At 44.6% G+C, this 16,607-nt stretch overlaps 2 protein-coding genes across 5 annotated transcripts in view; one reads left to right on the plus strand and one right to left on the minus strand.

Moving 5' to 3' along the window:
- LOC139382732 (protein phosphatase Slingshot homolog 2-like) overlaps positions 1–3,722 on the plus strand; it is a 43,706-nt gene extending 39,984 nt beyond the window's left edge. For all 4 annotated transcript variants that reach the window (XM_071126842.1, XM_071126844.1, XM_071126841.1 and 1 more), the window contains 2 exons: positions 90–1,179; positions 1,762–3,722. In XM_071126842.1, coding sequence (XP_070982943.1) covers positions 90–1,179; positions 1,762–3,234 — 2,563 coding nt within the window. In that variant the 3' untranslated portion in view covers positions 3,235–3,722. The remainder of the gene's footprint in view (positions 1–89; positions 1,180–1,761) is intronic.
- An 8,679-nt stretch (positions 3,723–12,401) lies between these two features.
- LOC139382713 (ankyrin repeat domain-containing protein 13B-like) overlaps positions 12,402–16,607 on the minus strand; it is a 37,167-nt gene continuing 32,961 nt past the window's right edge. The window contains exons 11-15 of the mRNA XM_071126816.1: positions 15,981–16,138; positions 14,843–15,037; positions 14,443–14,612; positions 13,843–13,919; positions 12,402–13,293 (exon numbers count right to left, since the gene is read on the minus strand). Of these exons, the coding sequence (XP_070982917.1) occupies positions 13,092–13,293; positions 13,843–13,919; positions 14,443–14,612; positions 14,843–15,037; positions 15,981–16,138 (802 nt within the window). The 3' untranslated portion in view covers positions 12,402–13,091. The remainder of the gene's footprint in view (positions 13,294–13,842; positions 13,920–14,442; positions 14,613–14,842; positions 15,038–15,980; positions 16,139–16,607) is intronic.

A 16,607-nucleotide genomic window follows, 5' to 3' on the forward strand; every position in this document is an offset into this window, starting at 1 on the left:
GACTGGCTCTGCAGTGACCTCTTTTCCAGTGTAAATGATGGAATGAAGAGAATTGACAGTTTGTTCTTTTCCTCCTCCTTTCTCTGCAGTAAGCAGAGGCACAACAAGTTGTGGCGCTCCCACTCGGACAGCGACCTCTCAGAGCGCCACGAGTCTCTGCTGTGTAAGACGCGCCCTCACAGCCACACCTTGGGCCACTCGGACCCCCACAACAACAACGGCCCCACCCCATCCCTGCAACGCTTCCTGCTCCAGGCGCTTGGCGCCGCAAATGACCCCGACAACAAGGCCGAGGGCTCCCACATCTCAGACACGCAGTCGGAGCCCGTCCGACTCACTCGCTCACACTCCCACTCCCCTGGCCCGTCAGCGTCCAACGGTCTGTGTGGCCCCCGGGAGAACCGGTCTTCTCGAGGGCGGGGACCCCGCCAGGACCCCTTCCTCCCGCCGCTGCCTGCTCCGCGGGCGGCTACGGTGGGGCCCGAGGAAAGAATGGACAACTCTGCTCTGGCGGTGGTGGCCGTGACAGTACCAATCACCGCCGTACCCCATCCTCCCCCCTCACTGCATATCCTCCCTCCTTCTCTCTTCCCCCAGCCACTGGCCAAATCCCTCCATCTAGGTTTGAGCACACAGCTGTCCAGTCCTGTGCCTAAACAGAAAGACCAGAGTGTAGCGCTGACCCTGGATCTGCCTGACCTCAGCAGCTCAGAAGTCGTATCTCAGGCCACCCTGGAGTCCAGCGACGACTCGGACACCCTGGGATGCTCCCTGTCAGACCCGCTGAGCGAGAGGGGGGAAAGTGTCATTATGGCATCCCCAGGGATCCCCATGGCCGTGAGCCCACTCACCGCAACAACGCCTCTGTCTTTAGGACCCTACGCCAATGATGACAACAACAACCCCAGTGGCGGCGGTGACAAAGACACTGTCCTCGCTAACCCTGTTGACACCACATGTGTTACCGCGTCCTCCAACCTCAGCACAGACAGCATTGACTTCTTCAGCGCCCGGGAGAAATTCCTGGGCCTGTCCCAAGACGGAAGGACTCGGATTCTTTCGGAGCAGATGGCTCAGCGGACGCCTCAGCCGCGGTGCCCCAGCCAGGAGCTGCAGCCGCTGTCCCCCGAGAACCCTGCTGGAGCACTGCCAGTCACAGAGGAAGAGGAACAGGGAAAGGTGAGGTGGCCATGTTTTTATTGTCTTTTTTTTTTACATTGAAATTACTTCGAATGATGAACGCCAGCCTCCTGTCTATGGTCTTCAGGGCTCCACAGCCCTGCTGAGAGTTACTGAGTGATTAACAAGATTACAGTACTCAATGGAGGCAGTCAATCGAATGGATTATGATCAAATCCATTGGATAGGGAGGGGGAAACACAAGGATGTCTTTGGGGATGGTTTGTACAATACTGCCACCTATTGAAAGTACCGTCACATTATGATCAGTTTCCATTGCTAATACATTGCTAATATGTAACATCGGGCCCTATGTATCAAGCGTCTCAGACTAGGAGGGCTGATTTGCATCAGTTTTGCCTTTGAGATCACAACGAATAAGATTATCTTGACAGGAGGAGCTGGTCCTAGCAGTCTGAGACAGCTGTTGTCTACAGACTTTGTGATGGTGTTCTTTTCTTTCTGTAAAATGTATTTTAGATGCTTTTAGTGATGCTCCAGCATTAATACAAAGGTAACTGTGCTTAGGTATCATTTAAAGCAGACATTCAAACCATTCTCTCTGTTCCGTCTCCATCTCAGAGTTCCCCCCATACGGAGGACTGTAGCGACCGATCCAGTCACGCCAAAGCCTCGCCGCCTCCCCATCACGACAATGGCGTGTCAGTCCGCCATATCGTCACAGAGATAGAGTCCATATCCCACCCCCCGGCAGCGACGCCCCTCTCCTCCGCTCAGCCGGCTCCCCGCAGCCCCCAGCAGCTGTGCCCAGATGACCAGGACGAGGTGGCACCACTGACCTCGCCCTCCTCCTACCCACAATCCCCCTCCACGCCTCCCTCGGATTGGCCGGCTGGCTCGGTGCGCAGGGCAACCAAACAACTGGAGCAGAGGCTGAGGCAGGAGCTGGACTTAACTCTCAGCAACACGTCTACCCAACGCTCCCCTCTCCACTCCCCCAGTGCAGAGTTCCACCCCACGGGCTCCCCTCTCCAAACGACAAGCACGGACTGCCCACCCCTCCTCGCTCCTACCACTGACTTCCCCCCTGCTCCTGAACAAGGACGAATACTGAACGAGGCTTTCACTGTGTCTGCAGAGCCCAAAGGAGACGCAGAGTTTACCAGAGGAACAGAGGAGGGAGGGTTTGTCGTCTTAGACATGGACGTTGCCCCAGAGCTTTCCTTCTCTCACTACCCAGACGCCCGCAACACCCCTAAGCCAATCCCAATCATCGTGTGCCCGTCTCTGGAGCCATCTAGGGCCCAGCTCCGGGCCTCCCCTGCACTGCTGTGGCTGGAGGGGGTGACGGCCCTGGACTCAGACACGGATCGCCCCTCTCCTCCCCCACCCCACCACGGAAGGCTGGCCCTGGCACGCAGCAGTGAGGAGCTGGAGAAGATCCAGGAGACCCTGAGGGAGCTGCAGGCCTTCCTGTATGAGGCGGGGGGGCTGGGACTGGGGGCTGGCGAGAGACCTGGTCAGGGGCAGCATCCGCTCCAGGGCCTGCATCACAGGGAGATGCCCTTGTGGCATAGGGCCATGGAGATCGAGGTGCGGATCCGCCAGGCGGGCCTCACGCCCCCCTCCTTGATGAAGCGCTCAGCCTCGCTGGCCAAGCTGGACTGCCTGGAGCTGTCAGCCAACGACCTGAGTGACTGGGACCTACGGCCCACCACTGCCAGCCCTCATGGACCCCCATTGGTGCCCACCCCTCACCCCCGCTCTCACCATCACCCCAGCTTAGAAGATGTCTCCAAAAAGCAACGGGTGTTGTTCTGGAGCCCCCCCACCACCCCCAGGGCCCCCCTAAAGGGGGTGTACCCACTGGACCCAGACAGGACTGATAGGGGCTCCCAGATTGCATGGAGTGATCCCCCATCTCCCTCCTCACCTCCATTTCTTGTTCTTCAAGGGGAGGAGGTAGAGACAGACCTTTCCCCCCAGCTCACCCGCACCCAGTCCCCGAAGAATGGGAAGAGTCACCTGCTGCGGCGTGTCCGCAAGGCTACCGACAAGAAACGGACTGCCACTGTGCTCTACAATACCATGTAACCTCACTACACTCGGCCCTAGGCCTATGTCTATGAGTGAGTGTGTGTGTGTGTGGGGTTGCCTAGGCCCTACATGTGCACTATGTTCCAGACTGTCCCCCTTGGGCCCTTGTCTGTCTTATGTGTGCACTGACTAGCTGTGTTGGACCCTATGTAATCTGTTAGTGTGGACTTGTGGTCTGTGTATGTTCAGGTGAATGCTGAGTCTGTGGAGGTATGTGTGTCTGTGCCCCCCCCTTATGGTTTCTAAAACAGCTGTAATTTCTACAACTATAATTAGTGGGCTGTTTCTCAAACAACATGCACTTTACTCTTGTTTTAATCTTTTTTAAAGTTGTTTTTACCTGGGGAATGTTTTTGCACTGATTCTATGGTAGCCTGTCTGTGTGAAGAGAAGTGTAAATCACATCCTTTATTCTTATTTTAAACGAGACAGTTTTTTTTATCCTGTAGCTGTTACCTATTAAATTCTTTTTTAATTACATACAACATGACTCCTGTGATTCATGATTGAAATTTTAAAGAGATCTCCTGTAGTATTCTGTGTTCAGTTGTAAACGTTGTTGAGCATTGTTGATAGAAATGTCCTGTACAGAGACGACATGGTCGCTTATTCTACATGTCAGAGAGGTGTGTTTGTTCTACGTAACATATTTCTCTGTGAACACTGCTCAACGTTGTGCCCTGCTGAACTCAGCCCAGGTTTCAATTGCTCTGCCTTATATTGAGGATCTGTCTTGACGTCCCCCATGTGGACAGGACAGGAAGTGCAATGTTAGGCCCAATGTGTTCTGAGGCGTTCAGGAAATAGCAATTGGAAAAAGCACCAACTCAAAAATATCCAGCATCTACATGTAAGTAATGTTTCCCTAAGGTAGTGAAGTCTGCACTGGAGAATATTTAACACTGACAATTTTACTTCCCTGGTTCATCGGTTTAATTAAAATCGTCTGAGATTTAGGTTGCCAGCCTCCCAGATGATAGTGTCTGATATACACAGGGTGCTGTCATATTGGAAAGCTTTCAAAGAATCTACCTTGTGAATGAAATGTAAAGCCTGCCCCTAAAACGCAGTAGTTTTAACTCGAATGTAGAAATATTTGTGAAATGGTACACTAAAACATTTTCAACAGGTTTATTAAGTTCAATATTTGCCCTCCCCGACGTAAACGTGGAGGAGTGTTCCAAATGAAGAGCCTCATCCTTGGTGCAGATGTTTGGTTTAGCGCCCTCCAAATGCATTTGGGATGGATATGTTATTTATCCTCTACCTCTAAAGATTCTCCACACGTTTGCAGCGCTGAGCCCCTCGTACTGTTTGTAATGTTATTCGTTCCAGCAAAATCAGATTTGTTTTTAAAGATGAAAGTGGATGTGAATGCTGCTCAAAACAGCCTGTCTGGTTCCCGTGCTTGTGCTTGTACTTCTCAGTCATTTGGTGAGCTGGCTAGTAAATACTGAACTACGTAGGAAAGTTATCACCCAATGATGTGTATAAACCCTGGATTGCTGTGTAAATGGCCAATGAGTGGTTTGAAGCCACCGGCTGCCATATTGGTACTCCTCCATAGGAATGAATGGGAATCCTACAGTATTTCAAATGTTTCAAGGACTAAATTACATGTATTTAAGAATTCCTTTGTTGTAGTGAGGATAGTAACATTACTGCTCAATAGAATGTTTATATATTTATATACAGCACCAGTCAAGTTTGGACACCTCATTGAAGGGTTTTTCTTTATTTTTACTATTTTCTACCTTGTATAATAATAGAAGACATCAAAACTATGAAATAACATATTGAATCATGTCGTAACCAAAAAAGTGTTAAACAAATAAATGTATTATATATTTGAGATTCTTCAAAGTAGCCACCCTTTGCCTTGACAGCTTTGCACACACTTGGCATTCTCTCAATACGCTTCACCTGGAATGCTTTTCCAACAGTCTTGAAGGAGTTCCCACATATGCTGAGCACTGAGTTGGTTGCTTTCCCTCACTCTGCGGTCAAAACCATCTCAATTGGGTTGAGGCCTGGTGATCGTGGAGGCCAGGTCATCTGATGCAGCATTCCATCACTCTCCTCCTTGGTCAAATAGCCCTTACACAGCCTGGAGGTGTGTTGGGTCATTGTCCTGTTGAAAAACAATTGATAGTCCCACTTAGCCCAAACCAGATGTGATGGTGTATCACTGCAGAATGCTGTGGTAGCCATGCTGGTTAAGTGTGCCTTGAATTCTAAATAAATCACTGACATTGTCACCAGCAAAGCCCCACTACACCATCACACCACCTCCTCCATGCTTCACGGTGGGAATCACACATGCGGAGATCATCATCCGTTCACCTACACTGCGTCTCACAAAAGACACGGCGGTTGGAATCAAAAAATTCAAAAGGACAGATTTCTACCGAATGTCAATTTCTTGTGTTTCTTGGCCCAAGCAAGTTTCTTCTTATTGGTGTCCTTTAGTAGTGGTTTCTTCGCAGCAATTTGAACATGAAGGCCTGATTCACACACAGTCCTCTGAACAGTTGATTTTGATGTGTCTGTTACTTGTGAAGCATTTATTTGGGCTGCAATTTCTGAGGCTGGTAACTAATGAACAGAGGTAACTCTTCAGCAGAGGTAACTCTGGGTCTTCCTTTCCTGTGGCGGTCCTCATGAGAGCCAGTTTCATCATAGCACTTGATGGTTTTGCGATTGCACTTGGAGAAACGTCCAAAGTTCTTGAAATTTTCCGGATTGACTGACCTTCATGTCTTAAAGTAATGATGGATGTCGTTCATCTTTGCTTATTTGAGTTGTTCTTGCCATAATATGGACTTGATCTTTTACCAAATAGGGCTATTTTCTGTATTCCGCCCCTACCTTGTCACAACACAACTGATTGGCTAAAACGCATTATGGAAAGAAATTCCACAAATTCACTTTTAACAAGGCACACCTGTTAATTGAAATGCAATCCAGGGGACTACCTCATGAAGCTGGTTGAGTGAATGCCAAGAGTGTGATGTCATCAAAGCAAAGGGTGGCTACTTTTGAAGAATCTCAAATATAAAATGTAATTATTATTTCTTTAACACTGTTTTGGTTACGACATGATTCCATATGTGTTATTTCATAGTTTTGTCTTCACTATTATTCTACAATGTGGAAAATAGTAGAAATAAAGAGAACCCCTTGAATGAGTAGGTAACTTTTGACTGGTACTGTAAATGTTCAGTTCACATAATATAATTTAAAAATATGTATTAAGGAGTCTGTAATATAATATACTTGTCAAACACGAATGTAGACATTAATAAATGCATTTCTATAGATTCCAAAATATTTTACAATGCAGGTGTACCTAAATGGTGGCACCTGTGTGTAATCTAGGATTAATACTTATCATTGGTATCATCTGACTGCAGGGATACAGCTTGTGTTCATTTTGTTAACAGGTAAGTTGACTGAAAACGCATTCTCATTTATAGCAACAACCTAGGGAATAGTTACAGGAATGAGCCAGTTGGAAGCTGGGGTTGATTAGGTGGCCATGATGGTCAGATTGGGAATTTAGCCAGGACAACAGGGTTAACACCCCTACAATAAGTGCCATGGGATCTTTAGTGACCATAGAGGGTCAAAAGGACACCCGTTTAACATCACATCTGAAAGACAGCACCCTATGATGGGCAATGTTGCTGCTGCTGATGGGCAACTGCTGTGGGATATGTTTTTTTTTTTTACAAAAGAGTGCCTTATATTGGCCATCCAATACCACTTCAAGCAGCATCTGGTCTCTCATCCAGGGACCAAACCTGCTTAGTTTCAGAGGCAAGTCAGCAGTGGGATGCAGGGTGGTATGCCACTGGCAGTATACAGTATATTCAGAGATCAGCCAAGGTACTGGGTTGTCATAAACTGCAGTGTGCTGGTTTATACATGTTATTGTATTTCCTGTTCTATGATGGCATCTGGAGTAATTCTTAATACTTAATACTAATACTTTTTAATACTTTTTCTTATCGTATAATTTATTTATTTATTTATTTATTTTAAATTTTACCCCTTTTTTTCCCCAATTTCGTAGTATCCAATTGTTGTAGTAGCTACTATCTTGTCTCATCGCTACAACTCCCGTACGGGCTCGGGAGAGACGAAGGTTGAAAGTCATGCGTCCTCGGATACACAACCAACCAAGCCGCTGCTTCTTTAACACAGCGCACATCCAACCCGGAAGCCAGCCGCACCAATGCGCCAGAGGAAACACCGTGCACCTGGCCACCTTGGCTAGTGTACACTGCACCCAGCCCGCCACAGGAGTCGCTGGTGCGCGATGAGACAAGGACACCCCTACCGACCAAGCCCTCCCTAACCCGGGCGACGCTAGGCCAATTGTGCGTCGCCCCACGGACCTCCCGGTCGCGGCCGGTTACGACAGAGCCAGCTGGCGCTGCGGTACAGCGCCCTTAACCACTGCGCCACCCGGGAGGCCCCCCTTATCGTATAATTTTAACAGAATGTTTAAGTTAGACACTGGTTTGGTGCTGGAGATAAGTCATCTGATGTTAAAAAGCTGTGAATTTGTCCTTTAATGAAAGAAACGGGAATACCACCGATGTTTTGTTTTTATTGACTTCCATACATACGCCACATTGTTTCATTACCTCTAGCTCCAACTTCGTGAAAATCAGCCACTTAAAATAATAATTATCTGGCAAGCTAAACAATAAAAGGAGTATGAACCAGACTCCTAACTTGTGCTGCTGTTCTAATACTATTTCTTTTTTTTTTGTACTAAAAACCAAGCAACTTGTGACACCTGCCGCCCATATATACTCCCCCCCCCCCCCTCCCTCAGAGTTTGGCTCAGGTCAGAAATGAAAACCCACACACGTGTAGGCTATGCTGGAATGTCATACAAATACCACAACTCCACACAGACAAACACATCACAACTCCATTCATATCAGGTACAGATGCTTTTTCATTAGAATTTCAAACTCACAAAGCTCACCATGAAACGCGTCTCCACCAGTCCCCATTTGTCATCTCTATTCTCCCCATATCTCACCTCTCCCTTGATAACAGAAACCTACAATATCTGTGCTCCCTGTAATAACCTCCATGAAAAAGATGGATCTACACTGAACACAAATATAAATGCACCATGTAAAGTGTTTGGTGCCATCTGTTCAAGTAAAAGATCCCAGAAATGTTCCATTTGCTCAAATTTTGTTTTTTACATCCGTTAGTGAGCATTTCTCCAAGATAATCCATCCACCTGACAGGTGTGGCATATCAAGAAGCTGACTAAACAGCATGATCATTACACCGGTGCACCTTGTGCTGGGGACAATAAAAGGCCACTCTAAAATGTGCAGTTTTGTCACACAGATGTCACAAGTTTTGAGGGAGCTTGCAATTGACATGCTGACTGGAGGAATATCCACCAGATAACTTGCCAGAGAATTGAATGTTAATTTCACTACCATAAGCTTCCTTCAACGTCGTTTTAGAACATTTAGCAGTACGTCCAACCGGCCTCACAACCGCTGACCACATGTAACCACGCCAGTCCAGGACCTCCACATCCGGTTTCTTCACCTGCGGGATTGTCTGAGACCAACCACCAGGTCAACTGATGAAACTGGGTTTGCACAACTGAATTTCTGCTTAAACTGTCAGAAACTGTCTCGTGGAAGCTCATATGCATGCTCGTCGTCCTCTCAAGGGTCTTGACCTGACTGCAGTTCGGGGTTGTAACTGACTTCAGTAGGCAAATGCTCACCTTCGATGGCGACTGGCAAGCTGGAGAAGTGTGCTCTTCACGGATGAATCCCGGTTTCAACAGTACCGGGCAGATGGAAGTGTATGGCGTTGTGTTGACGAGCGGTTTGCTGATGTCAATGTTGTGAACAGAGTGCCCCATGGTGGCGGTGAGGTTATGGTTTGGGCAGGCATAAGCTACAGACAACGAACACAATTGCATTTTATCCGAATGGACAGAGATGCCATGACGAGAACCTGAGGCCAATTGTCGTGCCATTCATCTCCCGCCATAACCTCACGTTGCAGCATGATAATGCACGGCCCCATGTCGCAAGGATCTGTACACAATTCCTGGAAGCTGAAAATGTCCCAGTTCTTCCATAGCCTGCATACTCACCAGACATGTCACCCATTGAGCATGTTTGGGATGCTCTGGATCGACGTATACGATATCCAGCAACTTCGCACAGCCATTGAAGAGGAGTGGGACAACATTCTACAGGCCACAATGAACAGCTTGATCAACTCTATGCAAAGGAGATGTGTCCTGCTGCATGAGGCAAATGGTGGTCACACCAAATACTGACTGGTTTTCTGATCCCCTCCCCTACTTTTATGTTAAGGTACAGTATCTGTGAGCAACAGATGCATATCAGTATTCCCAATCATGTGAAATCCATAGATCAGGGCCTAATGCATATATTTCAATTAACTGATTTCCTTATATGAACTGTAACTCAGTAAAATGTTTGAAATTGTTGCATGTGCATTTCTGTTTTTCTTCAGTATATATTCATTTATGTGAAGCCATATAGTATGGCTTCACATAAAAGGTTATTTCAGCCCCTACGGAGTCCAAAGGGTGAGCAACAGCAGCTGCATGATGGCCGTACACATTGAAAGGTTTAGGATGCTGTAACTGTTTAGGATGCTGTAACTGTGAGCAGACTAGCTGCCAACGAACCAGTCTCCTGTCATAGGGTTATCAAATTAACAATAACTCCTGACATTGTGTTATCATATTAACATTAACTCCTGACATTGTGTTATCATATTAACATTAACTCCTATCATATTAGCATCAACTCCTGTCATAGGGTTAACATATTAACAATAACTCCTGACATTGTGTTATCATATTAACATTAACTCCTATCATATTAGCATGAACTCCTGTCATAGTGTTATCATATTAACATGAACTCCTGTCATAGTGGTATCATATTAACATGAACTCCTGTCATAGTGTTAACATATTAACATGAACTGCTGTCATAGTGTTATCATATTAACATTAACTCCTATCATATTAGCATCAACTCCTGTCATAGTGTTATCATATCAACATTAACTCCTATCATATTAGCATCAACTCCTGTCATAGTGTTATCATATCAACATGAACTCCTGTCATAGTGTTATCATATTAACATGAACTCCTGCCATAGTGGTATCATATTAACATTAACTCTATAGGGTTAACATATTAACATGAACTCCTGTCATAGTGTTATCACATTAACATGAACTCCTGTCACAGTGTTATCACATTAACATGAACTCCTGTCATAGTGTTATCATATTAACATGAACTCCTGTCATAGTGTTATCATATTAACATGAATTCCTGTCATAGTGTTATCACATTAACATGAACTCCTGTCATAGTGTTAACATATTAACATTAACTCCTGTCATAGTGTTATCACATTAACATGAATTCCTGTCATAGTGTTATCACATTAACATGAACTCCTGTCATAGTGTTATCACATTAACATGAATTCCTGTCATAGTGTTATCATATTAACATGAACTCCTGTCATAGTGTTATCATATTAACATGAACTCCTGTCATAGTGTTATCATATTAACATGAACTCCTGTCATAGTGTTATCATATTAACATGAATTCATGTCATAGTGTTATCATATTAACATGAACTCCTGTCATAGTGTTAACATATTAACATGAACTCCTGTCATAGTGTTATCATATTAACATGAACTCCTGTCATAGTGTTATCATATTAACATGAACTCCTGTCATAGTGTTAACATATTAACATGAACTCCTGTCATAGTGTTAACATATTAACATGAACTCCTGTCATAGTGTTATCACATTAACATGAACTCCTGTCATAGTATTATCATATTAACATGAACTCCTGTCACAGTGTTATCATATTAACTCCTGTCATAGTGTTATCATATTAACATTAACTCCTGTCATAGTGTTATCACATTAACATATTAACATTAACTCTATAGGGTTAACATATTAACATTAACTCTATAGGGTTAATATATGAATACTAACTCCTGTCATAGTGTTATCATATTAACATGAACTCCTGTCACAGTGTTATCATATTAACATGAACTCCTGTCATAGTGTTATCATATTAACATGAACTCATGTCATAGTGTTATCACATTAACATGAACTACTGTCATAGTGTTAACATATTAACATGAATTCCTGTCATAGTGTTATCATATTAACATGAACTCATCTCATAGTGTTATCACATTAACATGAACTCCTGTCACAGTGTTATCACATTAACATTAACTCCTGTCATAGTGTTATCATATTAACATGAACTCCTGTCATAGTGTTATCATATTAACATGAACTCATATCATATTAGCATTAACTCCTGTCATAGTGTTATCACATTAACATATTAACATTAACTCTATAGGGTTAACATATTAACATTAACTCTATAGGGTTAACATATTAATATTAACTCCTGTCATAGTGTTATCATATTAACATGAACTCATGTCATAGTGTTATCATATTAACATGAACTCCTGTCATAGTGTTATCATATTAACATGAACTCCTGTCATAGTGTTATCATATTAACATGAACTCCTGTCATAGTGTTATCATATTAACATGAACTCCTGTCATAGTGTTATCATATTAACATGAACTCCTGTCATAGTGTTATCATATTAACATGAACTACTGTCATAGTGTTATCATATTAACATTAACTCCTGTCATAGTGTTATCACATTAACATATTAACATTAACTCCTGTCATAGTGTTATCATATTAACATTAACGCCTGTCATAGTGTTATCATATTAACATATTAACATTAACTCCTGTCATAGTGTTATCATATTAACATTAACGCCTGTCATAGTGTTATCATATTAACATTAACTCCTGTCATATTGTTATCACATTAACATATTAACATTAACTCCTGTCATAGTGTTATCATGTTAACATGAACTCGTATCATATTAGCATTAACTACTGTCATAGTGTTATCATATTAACATGAACTCCTGTCATAGTGTTATCATATTAACATGAACTCTATAGGGTTATTATTCTATCTCTCTACTTATTAGAACCATTAACAGTCATCAAGTGTCCATCCACAGTCTAATTACAGTACTTTCCATTTTGTGCAAATCAGGGGGGGGGGGGTGTAGCAATCTATTAAAAACGAGGAAGAAACAGAGTATTTCAACATCCCACCCCACTTGACCCAACTGACACTCACACAGAGGGCAGTATTCACTAGGGCACACTATAGCAGAATGATTTGCAACAGTAAACAAAAACAAGTGTTTCTATTGGACAATTTCAGGGAGTCCATCCCTGTTTCATTACATTTTCTTTCATTGGTGCCTAATGAACAAGACCCAGGTCTGTGAAGTGGACACAAACCCTATACCCCAATCACAGGACCATTTATGAAAGAGTGGCCTTCACAAACACAATTTGTATTACCCTAGCCCACTGATGTGGTCGGTCAATGTAGCATTCCATTAAAAGTGTTTCTTCTTGTTTCTTGTTGTAAACTTGCACTGACTGCGAGTGCAGAGTGGCACCAGAGAGTAGTGAGTCTGTACTGTAGCTGTACCAGCACTGTAGAGCCCTGTTGTGCCACACAGACAGGCTCTTATTGAAGGAGCGCAGTGGGAAAGGGGATATGGGACGGTCGGAGGAGCAAGGCTGTCACAGCCAGGAGTAGAGTGAACTTATTGACTACCCTCTCTGGACCTCCACCCTCCTCCTCTCCCATACCTCCTAGAGCCCATCTGGCCAATCAGGCTCTCATTTCTCCAAGAGTGACAGTTGGATGATCCGCTGCAGCTCCGCCTCCTCTTGCCGTCGCCGTAGCTCGGCCTCTGACTGCTCCCGCGCCGACATTTCCATTGCCAGGCGGAGCTGCTGGTCGTAGCTGCAGGTTGTGGGGGGCTTCTTGGTGGGCGTGTTACAGAGGCTGGCTGGAGGGCAAGGCCTGTGCTGGGGAGTCCTGGAGGAAGAGTGCCTGGTTATTGTGTAAGGAGAATAGAGGAATTGACAGTGACAGTGGAAATGGTTGAAAAATATGGTGGACCTAGATTCATTTTGACAGGACATAATTTGAGTAGGAAAGAGGGGTTGTCATGTGTCATGCAAACACACACACACACACACACACACACACACACACACACACACACACACACACACACACACACACACACACACACACACACACACACACACACACACACACACACACACTGAATTGTGCTAGTTTGAGCTTATGTAACATGCAGTGTATTGTTCCCAGAGAGGGCATACAGGAGAGAGGCAGAGTTACTGTATATCAGTGGGGGCCAGTCACTCAGAGTGTATCTACTGTATGAGGTGCAGGGAATGCAGACAAAGACAACAGTGTGTGCATGACTGGGAGTGAGTCAACAGTGACATTGTGTGCTGTGAACGCAGCCTCCAGTGTGCTGGAGAAGGACGAGCCAAGGCTTTAGCAAACAAAGGCTGAGAAGGGTAGCGAGTCGAGTGCGGAGAAAGTACAGACCTTTGCAGGCGACTGGGGTCACAGGGAAGAGTACGTGGGCTGGGCTTGCTGTTGGTCAGCGCCTCCCAGATAGTCACCTATACACAGACCAGGAAGTCGACAGACAGAGTCAGAGAGATAGTCCAAGTCAACAAGAAGACTCACCAAACTTTCTTGTCATTTCAATGTTTCAATCTCAGTGTTGACACTGGATTATGCCCTAGGATACTGAGTCAGCTGTTTGTCTAGCTAGCGGATTAGGACAGACGTACACAAGTCTTTACAGTGTATATGGAATTTGTAGCTCTTTGCACAACTGTACACACTACTAATACAATGTGCATGTAGTTGATTAACATCCCGAATGAGCCCCCAAAATACAGTATTACTTCAGAGTTAAGGTTACAAAACAACCATATGATGCCTTATGTTCCACTTAGGAATGAAGAGGACTACCATCATACCATACTTTGTGTTCATTAGGCACCAAGTGCAGGAAACAAACTAAACATGTAGGGACAACCTGGACGCTCATTTCCATTTTCCTCTGTGTTCTTTAATGGAGAAGAGCCAGGTTTTGAGATGGCAGTTATCCCTATGAGGGGCCAGAGTGAGTCTGACCTGGTCGTACTCCGAGCCAGCCTCCAGCAGACTCTGTTGGATGGCAAACTGCAGCAGATCCTCCTCCTCATCACCACGCATGTTGTTGTCCCTCTGGTTGCCTCCCAGCACAGTGTAACCCTGAGGAGGCTCGAACACACACGGGGGGATCTCCCCTCCACGACACGACACTGCATGGAGGAGAGACATAGGACAGGAGTGATGGGATGTTATGGGTCATTCTTGAATTTTCTTAGATTAAAAGAAAAATAACTTTGTCCTGGTCAAGTCATAAGATTGGGAAACACTCCTGGCCCTAATTGTAGAGTAAATATGGATTGTGTGTGTGGGTGGGTGGGTGGGTGGGTGTGTGAGTGTGAGTGTGAGTGTGTGAGTGTCTGTGTCCATGTGTGTTTCTCACTTGTGGAGCTGGAGCTGGAGACACTAGAAGAGTCACTGCCTGGGGAGGGGGTGTCTGTGTCAGTCCTGGGGCTGCTGTCCTTCTGTCCATCCACCTCCACCTCCACCCTGCCCGGCCCTGTCACCGACCCCTCCTCACACCCGTTCAGGTTCCCAAAGGTGATCCGGGCATTCAGGATGTGATAGATGGGAATTTCTGAGAAGATGAAGAGATGACAGAGACAGTGACAGAGATGTTTAGGATTTACGATTATCACTGGATTCATAATTAATGTGCATAGGTGTAAATATTCCAAACATGTTAAGAGCTCAAATTACCACATTTTGGCATATCCCAATTAACCATATTTGAGGTAGCATCTGAATGAATTTAAGGAGTAGCCAGAATGTCCAACATGGCATAAGGACAGGTGGGTCAGCTTCAGTGGTGGAAAAGGTATTCAATTGTCATACTTGAGTAAAAGTAAAGATACCTTAATAGATAATGCTTTAAGTAAAAGTGTAAGTCACCCAGGAAAATACTACTTGAGTTAAAGTCAAAAAGTATTTGGTTTTAAATATACTTAAGTATCAAAAGTAAATGTCATTCCTAAAATACATTTAAGTGTAAAATGTAAAAGTATAAATCACATTCCTTATATTAACCAAACAAGACAGCACAATTTTATTGTTTTTTTTAAATTGACGAATTGCCAGGGGCACACTCCAACACTCAGACATCATTTAGAAATTACGCATTTGTGTTTAGCGAATGAGCCAGATCAGAAGCAGTAGGAATGAACCGGAATGTCCTTTTGATAAGTATGTGGATTGGACCACTTTCCTGTCCTGCTAAGCATTAAAAATGTAGGAGTACTTTTGGGTGTCAGGGAAAATGTATGGAGTAAAAAGTACATTATTATCTTTAGAAATGTAGTGAAGTAAAAGCAAAAGTTGTCAAAAATGTAAATAGTAAAGTACAGATACCCCCAAAAATGAATTAAGTAGTACTTTAAAGTATTTTTACTTAAGTACTTTACACCACTAGTCTACTTTTGATAATCCCCCACTCCCGGTTTCTCTCCACTTTAACTACCATGATGTGCCAGCTCTTTAGGATGCAGACTATCTGGTTACAGGAGTGTACTCTACTCTCTCACCGATCTTGACAGGGAAGCCAGGTGGCAGTCGCAGGGTAATGAAATCCCTGAGCTTGGCGAAGAGGGCATTGGAGATGGCCATGAGGTCAATGATGGGTGCCACCTGCTCCGCTAGGGACAGAGGATGGGCCTCACACAGCCACAGCTTAGCCTTGAACCTGAGGAAACCGGGAAACATGTACAGTGCATTCGGAAAGTATTCAGACCCCCCAGAACTTCCCACATTTTACGTTACAGCCTTATTCTATAATGTATTAAATACAAACAAATTGCCTCAACAATCTACACCCCATAATGACAAAGTGAAAACAGGTTTTTAGAAATTTGTCAAGGCACAGATCTGGGGAAGGGTACCAAAATATTTCTGCAGCATTGAAGGTCTCAAAGAATACACTGTCCTCCATCATTCCTAAATGGAAAAAGTTTGGAACCACCAAGATTCTTCCTAGAGCTGGCCGCTCAACCAAACTGAGCAATCGGGGGAGAAGGGCCTTGTTCAGGGAGGTGACCAAAAACCTGATGGTCACTCTGACAAAGCTTTAGAGTTCCTCTGTGGAGATGGGAGAACCTTCCAGAAGGACAACCATCTCTGCAGCACTCCACCAATCAGGACTTTATGGTAGAGGG

Source organism: Oncorhynchus clarkii, chromosome 24 (genome assembly GCF_045791955.1).
Source record: "Oncorhynchus clarkii lewisi isolate Uvic-CL-2024 chromosome 24, UVic_Ocla_1.0, whole genome shotgun sequence".
Lineage (NCBI taxonomy): Eukaryota > Metazoa > Chordata > Actinopteri > Salmoniformes > Salmonidae > Oncorhynchus > Oncorhynchus clarkii.